We start from the raw sequence: 11555 nt of genomic DNA, 5'->3' as shown, positions 1-11555 counted from the left end.
CCCGCATTCCTCAGAATTGCCCGGAGCCCGCGGGGCGACGTCATCCCCGGCTCCGCCCCCGTCCCTCCCCGAGCAAAGTAACTCTTGACTAACAGGAGCAGCCTCCGCCGAGCATGGAGAGCTGCCGCCGCGGCCGGCCGGCGACGCGGGCGACGCTCTCGCCCCCGAGGTAGTTTGGCGGCCGCCAAGAAGGAAAAAGTGCCGGCGGGCGGCTGCCGACTCCGCGTCCGCGCCCCGCGGGCCGCCCGCGCCTCCGTCCTGGATTTCGCGGCGATCGCCCCGGTGGCTCTTCGCAAAGCTGCTTGAAACTTCTCCCAAACTCGACATGGATACGGCGGCGGCGGCGCTGCCCGCGGTCGCGGCGCTCCTGGTTCTCTCCCCATGGCCTCTCCTGGGGTCGGCCCAAGGCCAGTTCTCCGCAGGTGAGTGGCCGGGGGGCGGGGGGCCGTCCGGAGCCCAGACCAGTGCCGGGAGCCCGGGGCTCGAGAGGCGCAGGGCCAGTTCCTCGCCGGGGCCGGGACGAGGAGCTGGGGACGCTTTCGCGGCCCAGGGGGCAGGGGGTACGGGGGAGAGGGAGACCTGCTCCCAGAGTTTGTGCCAGGTGGCTCACGGTGCACCGGGCTGGGCGCCACTTGGCGCAGGTAACTTTAATCTTAGCGACCCATTGTTCCTCTCTGAAGCCCGCTCGGGGCACAGGCTGGCACGACTGTGCCGGAGTGTATAGAGACACTGCTTTTCTTGGGGGAACTGGTGGCCAGCTGGCCAGTGTCTAAGGCCAAGCCTGCCGTGGGTCAGTGGCGAAGAGAGACAGAAAAAGTAGTTAAGACTCTGGGGATGGCTACTCTATATACTCTGTTGCTTGTGGTGCGGGCTTGTTGCTGCCACTAGCGTTTAAAAAAATTCCCCAGGAAGCCATTATCAGAAATGTGGAGATTCGAAGGGACTGACCTCGGCGCGCCTTGCCAGGTGCTTTTTGTCCTGGGAATAACCTCCCTGGACTATTGTCTAACTACTTCCCGCTCCCTGCCCGCGTCCCCTCTCTCCTCCCCCACGGTTGGATTGCTTCTGGGCTTGTCCTGTGGGCTAGGGCGATGCCTGGAGTGCGTTCAGTGTGTGTGTGTTGGCGGAGCCTGGTAAGAAGATATTTTCAAATGTGGTTCTGGGGATCCACGCCGAGCCGTCCTGGGCAGTGAGGTTTGGCCGCCAGGTTGGGGAAGCCTCACCCGCGCGTAGGAGCGCGCGCCTCGGGCAAAGCCACGGAGAAGCTGACCCGCACCTCCCGGAGCCGGCCTGGGGTTGTGATGGGAGCTGTAAATGAATGACTGCCTTCCTCCCGGAGAACCCCAAGGAAGGGATGTGGTGTCTCGCCTTCGTCCCCTGGGTTCTAAGTAAAGGCACTCAGAGAAGTCCGAGCACCCAGCTCTGCCGGTCCGATCCTCTGTCCCCTTCCAGATTTGTTACCCTTCCTGTAGGTTGCTTGCTTCTTTCGATTTCTCCTCTGGGGGCTCTGAAGTTTCACCAGGTGGACACTGGGGAGCGGGCTCCCGGGCGCTCGGCTGCCTCCCGCCAGCCCTGACAACTTTTCTGACCAACCCACCCAGCTCAGCGTGGCGGGCGGGCGCATCTGCTGCCTTGCTCCGCGGTGCAGATGGAGACGCAGAGGTGGCCGAAGGCTGATGGAGAAGACGGGAAAGCTACAGCCGCCTTCCTGGCTGAGGCTGCAGAACTCACAGGAAGAACTTTGTACTTAACAGTTACTCTCGTTGTTGTGGCTACCCTGTTTCCTGGAAATAAACTCAAATTGCTGTTTTCCTGTAGAAATCGTTTGTTCTCCTTACACCTCCTCCCAGCCCCCCTTCCCCCAAAAGAACTCTGTAGAAGGAGTAAACAGATTCAGGTGGCAGCCCGTGTCCTATTCTCTGGCAGAGATTATGAAATGGCAACGTGTAGAGGAAGAGCCATGTGTATAGGTGATGTATGCAGAGGGCAACAGCTCTATGCGATGAATGATCTGATGGTTTAATTTAATTCTCTCTGGAGTAAGCATTACTGCATGCATCCCTGGTACGGAATGCCCGTTAGTATTGAAACCGTGCTTGGTGCAACTCATTATATGCAGGCAGGTTGGAGTGAGTATTGATTTGTTCACTCACACTGTTTGTCACTGCACGGAGAGCCTCCGCTTGAAAAGGCATGTACTTTGTTAATTGAAAGTTTGAACTCTACCAGTTGCATGATTAAACTTACATGTATTCGAGAGGTGCAACTGTTAATGTTCCAACAGCTGATGGATGTATTTTCGGCAGGAAAGAAACTTTTCTTTTTCCTCTTTTTGCTATTAACCCTTTAATGAACAAGTCCATTTTAATGTCCGGCAGCAGAATGTGCTGATGAGCTCCTCTGATGACAGATAAGAGATCTCAGAGGAACAATTCTGAGTAATTTTTAACTAAATAGGCCTGGCTTTTCCTCACTGACAAAGAGTAATAGTTGACATTATATTTAATTAATAGAGCATGCTTTCTGTTAAGTGTACTTCTCATAAGATAGTATCTCATATTTTGCCTTTTATGACATATACATATATATATTCATATATATATGTGTGTGTATATATATATATATATATCTGTCCCCAGAAATGAATGCCTTTCATTACCAGAGTTTAAAGTCAGGTACTATGGACCTGCTTTTCTCTAGAAACACAACTCAGTTTGTTTTGTAGATATTTTCTTTCTCTGGCTATTATAAATCACTTGATAGTCTATTGTCATCAACTTCTATGGCAGTTAGATTTGTTGCCACGACACAGAGTGGAGATATATTGGAGATTGGAAGTGTATTCTTGTTTTTTCTTCTTTTTCACTTTAAATTTTCAACTTTTATTTCTTTTGAGAAATTTAAACATGCTTTAAATGCCAAAAACACATTTATATTGAGACTTTAAAGAATACTGTGAAATATGTCATTTACATCATATTCTTTAAGGCCAATGAAATTTCTGATACTTTCATGTGGTTTTTAGTATTGTGAGCTTCAGAAACACATTTTGAAAGACTAAGGATTGTTGGGCTTTTAATATGTCATTTGCATATTGAGTTTGCTTTTGAATCACAAATTTAAGTGTCTTTTTATTATGACTTTTTTAGCTTTGGGGGTTAAAGTTTAAAACTACTGCATAGTGAGTCTCTTTCAAATCAGAACTTCCTATAAATTTCTTAGTATTTACATTCTAACAGTTTAATCTATCACTTAAAACAATACCTGTGATGTACCGAGGGAGACCGAGGCATAAAAGCTCAAAGAGGTACTAAAATTTATTCCCTGGATTGTATAGTTGTCCTTTCTTGATATCATAAGAAAGTTTTCTGTAGAAGGATTCAGATGAAGTGACTTGGAATGTCAACTTTCTCATCTGTAAAGTGGGGTTAATAATACCCATCCGGACCTTATCACATGGTTTTTATGAGGATCAAACGAGGTAATTTATGTGAACTGGCATTGTAAATTGTAAAGCAGCTATTTGGGGTATAATCATCATACATTAAAGTAGCCAAAGTACCTTAGTTTCAGTTATTTACTGCTCCAGAATTCTCTTCCTAGTGGTACGTGCTGTTCAGGATTTGTGTGTGTGTGTGTTCCTGGCCAGTCCTTCATTTTAATTGCTAAACATCCTAAATTGGCCAGGTAATGATTTTATAATATTATCAGCAACCCAATGAGAAAAATTATACTTAAAATAATTTTTTTAACACAACCTTTTGTAAATCCTTACTTAACTTAAACCTGTAGAAGAGTCAGTATTAACATTCCTAGCTAGTTTTGCAACTACAGAAAAATATATTTTTAGTCAGTTTCTTTAGCAGTTTGTTCAATTTATGGTTCAATGTTTTTATCTCAGGGTAGAGAATAATATGCAGCTTTTTAGATGCAGTCTTATCAATGACCTAGAGAGGGACTATTGTCTCTCTTGTATGATGTGAGCCTGGAAACACAGCTCAAGATGAGATGCTGCTTTGGATGCAGTTCCTGGCACGCCGCACTGTTAACACACATGCACTTGATCATTTAGGACCTTACTACTCCTCTGAGCGTTTCTACTTTCCTGATGTCTGACTCCTGGTTATCTCTGTATGTGAAATTAATTTTTTTTTATAATTACTGCTACCAAGATATACTGAAGCCAGCTTGCTTGTTTTAAGGTTTATCATTTAGTTTTCTGGTTTTGTTTGGCCAGTATCCCTCCGTTCCTTCATTCATTAAAACTCCATATCCTAACCGCCAGGAATGGTAATGACATGTAACTGGACATTTCCAGGACTGGTTTTCCCCTCACTCGTCCCTTTATAGCAAACTCTGCTGATTTTCCTAGATGGGGAGATTGTTTTGTATCTGGCCTACCCAGACGGGAAGAGGCAAGTCTGGCTGCTGTTTGGACATTGGCACATGTGCTGCTGACAGCTCTTTGTGTTCATAAATGTGAATTTGAAAAATAAATCAACCCCTCTGCCATTCTGCCCTCTCTCCCGTACTCCCACTTCTCTCTAGTAACAACAAAGCCCCACACACATATCCACAACATCACAGCCTTTTTGTGCTCACCAAGTATCTCTTGGGACCGTGCATCTCCTTAAACATTGGAAATATGACTCATCCGCTAGCCAGAGCTCATGCCAGTTTTCCCACCGAATCTTACATTTCTAGCAACGATGATTTGTTGCCTGTTTTAATGGAAGAATATTCGTGTGATTTCATGCAGAGAAGGTGTCCTGTTTGAAGCACAGTGTGCTGGTCTCCTCCTGGTGGAATCATGGACAATGTAAATCATGCTAAATGCGGATCTGAGCTGCTCCCATTTCCCCTCTTGGCTCTTCATGGAGAGCAGGAAGAGAGATGCTGAGGACTGAGAGCAGGAAACATCAAGAGAGTTTACAGATTGTTCTTTAAGACAAAACAAAGAACACAGGGATTCTGCATGTGTGTGTGTGTGTGTGTGTGTGTGTGTGTCTGTACTTGTGTGTGTGAGTGTTTGATCTCTTAATTTTCAGAAGAGGGAAAAGAGTTCTATTTTTGACTTGTTTATTGGAATTTGCCTTTGCCCAAACACATTCATTTCTTATTCTGTCAATGTAAAAATTTCCCTCTGTGTATTCCTCTCAGACTTCACCCTTTGATCATGTGTATCTGGTCTGTGTTCCTTTATCAAATGGTGTTTCTCTTTGCCTAAAAAGGTGGTAATTGCTTTTGAACATGACTTTTTTCTTTTTTTCTTTTATCAAAACTCATGCTGTTTGTCAGAGTACTGAAAAAGGGTACAAGACATAGCAAATTATGGTGTCTTAAAATGGTACTTGATAACAAAGCAAATGAATAAAACATCAATCAGGCTAATTTTTATTTCAATTGAAGCAAAAAGCAAACTTGCATATCCACGAAATAATCTTTTAATGTCATACAGTGTTTATTTGTTGTGCTTATCTCTCTCTGAATGAGTCTTTAAGTTCTTTTTTGTAAATGGAGATAGGAAATCTGAGTACCTCGTTGCTTGATATTTTGAGATAAGTTATATATGACTATATACTTTGGAGAACTTTTAAAAAACTGTATGTATAATATTTGAATGTTTGATGTCAGGGTGAACTGTGAGGTAGTTTACAAACTTCAGAGTCCATCTCAGTGCAATATGAAAATATTCCTATAGAAACGTCGGTCCAGCATAAAAGGTTCTATAAGTTTCATGAAGATTCTATTGTGAGAAGTATGACTATTTCTTTTGGGTTCTTGTGGGAATTCTTTCGATTAGTAGTTAATATTTAAATAATAAAAACTGAATTTAAGTGCTTTTGAAACTTAGTTTTGTGAGATTTTTCATATTGTTGAGGTTCAGGGAAATGCTGGGCCTGGGTAGGGACCGTATTGATCCTATAGTAGGACATGGCCATTTCCCCTCTGAGGTCTGGTTGAATTTTGGGGCATCCTCCTTTGTGTGTTGATAATCCATAAAAATTACAAATGGGTTATTTTCTCACTATGATTGTTTTAGAAGCAAATTAAGCAGTCCTAAGTGGAATAATCCCTGTTTCCACTTGATATGATTGTTGTCGAGCTCTGTTAATAAAAATAATGAACATGGTGGCGCCTGTAGCTCAAGCAGCTAAAGCACCAACCACACATACCAGAGCTGACGGGTTTGAATCTGGCCCGGGCCTGCCAAACAATGACAACTACAACCAATAGCTGGGCATTGTGGTGGGCGTCTGTAGTCCCAGCTACTTGGGAGACTTAGGCAAGAGAATCATTTAAGCCCAGAAGTTGGAGGTTGCCATGAGCTGTGACGCCTTGGCATCCTACCCAGGGCCATAGCCTGAGGCTCTGTCTCAAAAAATGAACAGGACAGTTTTGGCTGCATCTATCTATAGGTGTCATTCTAGGAATTGTTTTAAGAAGAATTCAGAAATAGGCCGGGCACAGTGGCTCACGCCTATAATCCTAGCACTCTGGGAGACTGAGGCAGGTAGATAATTTGAGCTCAGGAGTTTGAGACCAGGTTGAGCAAGAGTAAGACTCAGTCTTTAAATACAGGAGGGCGTTATGGTGGGGGCTTGTATTCCCAGTGACTTAGAAGGCTGAGGCAAGAGGTTCACTTGATCTCAAGAGTTTGAGGTTGCAGCAAGCTATGATGCCATGGCACTCTACCTAAGCACAAAGTGAAACTCTTGTCTCCAAAAATAAAAAAAAGAATTCAGAAATAAAGCCAAAGAAAGTAATGGCTAGTGATTGGTTACATTTATTTGTTGGGAAAATTGAAAAATCTAAGTATCTATTTAGATGTGTATGAATACACACATATAGAGGGTGCCAAAAAAGGTATACATGTTTTTAAGAAAGGAAAACACTATATTAAAATTGCAATACTTAGTCTATACTGATAACAAAAGGTGGATACAAGTCATGCTGAGCACCTCTTGTAATTGTAGAAGTCAAAAGTGACTTGAGTATTACAAATTTTTTTAAAGTTATTTTAGCTTTTTTTTAAAAAAAAAATTATTTATTTATTTATTGCAGTTTTTGGCCAGGGCTGGGTTTGAACCTGCCACCTCCAGCATATGGGGCCAGCACCTTACTCCTTTGAGCCAGAGGCGCTGCCCGAATATTGCCCAAGTATTACAAATTTAATATAATTTTTTCCTTTCTTAAACTATGTATACTTTTTTTTGGCACCTTCTATATACAGTAGCAAGACTTGAAGAATTAGGTCCCAACATTGGTAAGATCTAGTTATTCAAAGTTTCAGGGTAGAAGAAAGGTAGGTGGAAGGTAAGGGCATCAGATCAAAACTTCATACTTCATCGGGATGTGTGGCAGGTGCCTGTAGTCCCAGCAACTTGGGAGGTTGGGGCAAGAGGATCATTTGAAGTAGTTTGAAGTAGATATGAGCTATGATGAAGCCACACCACTCTACCCAGGGCAACAGAGAGACTCTGTGTCCAAAAAAAAAAAAAAATAACAGCAAAAAAATTTATACTCATATTCTTGGAAAAGTAGTGAAAATAGATTATTATTTTCTCTATTTTAAAGATGGAGAAACTGAAGTAGAAAAATAAATGAACTTCACAGTCTATACTGTAGTATATGATGACATACTTTAAAGGAGAAAATGATAACGCTTCTTCCAGATTGGTGTCTATTTATATAAACCCTCCCTAATGCAGCCTGTTCCTTAACCAGCTGCTCATAGACCAGTTCTCCAAACCCTGCCTGAGGCAGCAGCTGAAGTGCCACAGAAATTCCTCTAATCCTTGTTGGGTAGAGGGGTGACCTAGCAGCTGCTGAAGTGGCCCACTGGTGTCAGGTCCTTGATGTGATTTGTCTTAGGTCATTCAGCAAATTCAAGAGGAGAGGGGAAGCCTTTCCAGGGTCCTCACTTCCCACCCAGGCTGGGGTCAGTTCCTGATGGCCTCATGGTCACTGATTCATCAATTACAAGGTTTCCTATGATTTTGCTTCTTGAATTGTTTGTGGACTGGTAGTGTCACCATCACCAGGGAGCTTATAATGATCTGTGATCATCTATTGGAGCCACCCCAGCCTTACTGAATTAGAATCTGCATTTTAATAAAATCCCCAAGCGATTTGCTTGAACATTTAATTTTGAGATACACTGCTCGAAAACAGAGAGAGCTTAGCTTAAAAAGATTGCTATATGCATGTACTTTACTGTAGAATTTTAAGAGTATTGTAAAAGGATTAGTTATAACATGAAACATATTTCCCTGTATTTATGTTTCTTTTTTTTAAATTGAACAATAATAATAATAATGCAAAAAAAGTAACATTCACATTGTCAGATAAGACTATGTCTATCATAGAATGCTTTGACTCTGAGGTTCAGTATGGAGTCATCAATTAACTTCTTATTTTTTTCCAAAGTCTCAAAAAATAGACAGCTAATATTTATAAATAAAAGTAGAAGATAATTTCAAAAAAACAGATCATGCCAAATCTTACAGACAATAGAAAAAGAAGAAATACTTCAAAATCATTCTACTTCATCTGGATTTATATTTCTGATCGATATTTACTTGATATAATTTAACATCCCAGACACATTAAAACTATACCATACAGGTTTTTTGAGAGCACACAGAATTTTAAATAAAAGTTTTCTTAAGAGAATAAAAAAGGTTTTGGTTATGAATATTTTACATAAGAACATTTAAAGGTAAACATACTATTTAAGGAACCAGGCATGCTATTACAAAGTTTTTTTTTTTTTTTTTTTTTGAGACGGAGCCTCAAGCTATCCCCCTGGGTAGAGTGCCATGGTATCATGCTCACAGCAACCTCCAACTCCTGGGCTCAAGCGAGTCTCCTGCCTCAGCCTCCCAAGTAGCTGGGACTATAGGCGCCCGCCACAACACCTGGCCATTTTTTGGTTGCAGCCATCATTGTTGTTTGGCGGGCCCAGGCTGGGGATTCAAACCCGCCACCTTAGGTGTATGTGGCTGGCGCCTTAGCTGCTTGAGCCACAGGCGCCAAGCCATCCAAGTCATTTTTTTTCGTAGCATTATGTTGTGTTGATAGAGGAAATACCATTCCCTCTGCTATTGCTAGTAACAGTCTGTTGCTTTAAAATTCTCTTTTTTATCTAAGTGTAATTTAAGATCTTTGTAATAAGGAGATAGATCATTTATAGGACAGTCAAATTTAATGAATGAGAGTTAGTAGGTAGAATGCATTAAATATAACTGGTGTTCTTTTTATTATCTTTTGTGCTCATATTTAAGAACAGAGATTCTTGTCAGTTTCCTCAAGAGAAAAATTATGATGTAATAGACAGTGTACACTATTCATGTCAAAACACAATTTCACTTGCATTTTATAGCTTGCCTTAGCATTCTTTTAGAAAATGAATTTTCCCTGAAGACCTAATTGCCTTCTTATTAATGAGCCTGTAAGTGTTTTTTGTTATCCATTTACTATTCTAAATGTGTCTACTTGTGCTAGCTATTTCAACAGTGATGTCTCTGATTAAATCACAACTGCTATATTTGTTTTTGCCATTCACTAGTGATTCAGAAAATACTGGCATAATGACATGGTTACGACAGGGGCTAATGAAAAACAAGAAGTAAAAATTAATGTTAACCCATAATAGTTGGTTGTTGTGATCTTGGAAGCTGAAGTTTAGGGGTGAGAGCAGCATTCTCTATGTTTTTTAAACTGTAAATTAAAGTCTGCTTAACTTGTACTGTGCGAAATATAAAAAATAGAGTGTGCTGGATTAATAAATATACTACAAATTAGTATCACTTCCATACTTATCTAATTTAGACACTGGTATTTGAAGGAAGAGGTTTAATTGGAGGCTGATCCCTGTTAAAGGAAAATGAGTGATGAAGAAGGAGAACTCAGAGGGTACATCATCCATCTTCAACAGCTTTGGAGTTCGAGTGTTCTGATTTGTTACTTTTCTAAGATTTTACTCTGACTTCTAGAACATGTCTTTTTTACTAGTTCTACTTTTATTATAATTATTATTATTTATAGACAGGGTCTCACTTTGTCACCCTGGGTAGAGTGCTGTGTTGTCACAGCTCACAGCAACCTCCAGCTCTTGGGCTTAGGTTATTCTCTTGCCTCAGCCTCCAGAGTAGCTGGAATTATAGGCGCCCACCACAATGCCCAGATATATTTTTGTGGTGTTGTTGCCGTTTGGCCGGGGCCAGGTTCGGATCTGCCACCCTTGGTGTGTGAGCCCGCTGCCCTACTCACTGAGCCACAGGTACCACCCTGTCTACTTTTATTCTTAAGAGCAGTCATTGGGCTGTTCTCTCCCATGTTGGAGAAGAGAGGTTTTCCCAAAGGAGTTGCAAAACTAACAATAGGTGCTGCCCTTTTCCAACAGCTCATGATGTGCTGGGCCCTGGGATCAATGTTTTACATAATTTTAAATCCTCGCAGTAATGATTTGAGAATGGGATCACCTCCATTTTACCAACTGAGACCTAGAGAAGTTGATAATAACTTGCCCCAAGTGATGGCATGAAAACTGGTAGAGCCTAGAATTAGTGAAAGTATATTTGTGTAGTGATTAGACATTTTTTTGATTGCACATGGGCAGAAAATGCATCCTGGGCTGGTTGTAACAAGAGGTGAATTTAATGTCTCTCTGGACTTATAATTCAGGTGGGGCTTGATTTAGAAGGTCATAAGATTGCACTGGGACATGAGCTCTTTCTACCTGTTGAACTTAGCTCTGGGATACTCTAGAAACTTCCTGACCTCCTGCAGAGGCAAGATGGCTGTGATAGCTCTTACCCAACAAGATCCCAGGTTCAGATCCCTTAGGGAAATGTGAATTTACCTCCTGGTTGACCTGAAAGGGCCCTGAGGCTTACTGTGATTGAATCTCCTAGGTCACGTATCCAGCCTTGGAAAGGAAGGCTCTAATGAAGAGGAAGTTAGTATGCTGTTGGGCGTTACTCAGGGTTCTGGGTTCAGCTCTACATTCCTGCCCAGCTCACCTGGACTGATGGGGGAAGCTGTGGATCTTCAACTCATCAGTTGTCAACAGTTAGGGGAATTGGATCTGTAAAGGCAGGAAAACCATAGTGTGGATGCTTGAGATGGAATTAAATAAAAGAAAGAATGGGATCACGTGTGTGTGTGTGTGTGTGTGTGTGTATTTATAATCCTTCTGAGGGGTGAGAAGGTTAGTTGGACTAGTAGGTGGTCTCCCAGGTGAAAAGGGTGAGGAAGGAGGCAACGTGCCTGGCAGTTTGCCTGCATTACAGGTGAGCTGTTTGTAACAAGGGGACTATTTGTTTATTGGCTTTCCCTTTAAGCCATGGTTTAAAGCATGAATATTATTATTTTCATTATTTTATTATCTTTGCCTCAGAGTCTGACATTAAAAATTTGCAGAACTTTTAAGTACTAAAAAAGACCTAAAAAATTTATGATTTGATGGCTCTACTCTTGTGGCTCAAGGGAGCAGGGTGCCGGCCCCATATAACTGAGGTAGAGGGTTTTTTTTTTTTTTTTTTTTTTTT

The 11555-nt window shown here is 42.0% G+C and overlaps 1 protein-coding gene across 2 annotated transcripts in view; it reads left to right on the top strand.

Moving 5' to 3' along the window:
* Nucleotides 1–6: 6 nt before the first annotated feature.
* Nucleotides 7–11555, top strand: part of PTPRK (protein tyrosine phosphatase, receptor type K) — a 548103-nt gene continuing 536554 nt past the window's right edge. Inside the window, exon 1 of one of the 2 annotated variants that reach the window (XM_003781656.3) lies at nt 7–422. In XM_003781656.3, the coding sequence (XP_003781704.1) occupies nt 326–422 (97 nt within the window). In that variant the 5' untranslated portion in view covers nt 7–325. The remainder of the gene's footprint in view (nt 423–11555) is intronic. The other variant, XM_012806133.1, reaches the window with a different exon arrangement.

This window comes from Otolemur garnettii, unplaced genomic scaffold, assembly GCF_000181295.1.
Source record: "Otolemur garnettii isolate 467f Iridium unplaced genomic scaffold, OtoGar3 scaffold00002, whole genome shotgun sequence".
NCBI lineage: Eukaryota > Metazoa > Chordata > Mammalia > Primates > Galagidae > Otolemur > Otolemur garnettii.
Note: the sequence above shows the minus strand (reverse complement) of the source record. Positions and strands in the feature narration are given on the sequence as shown.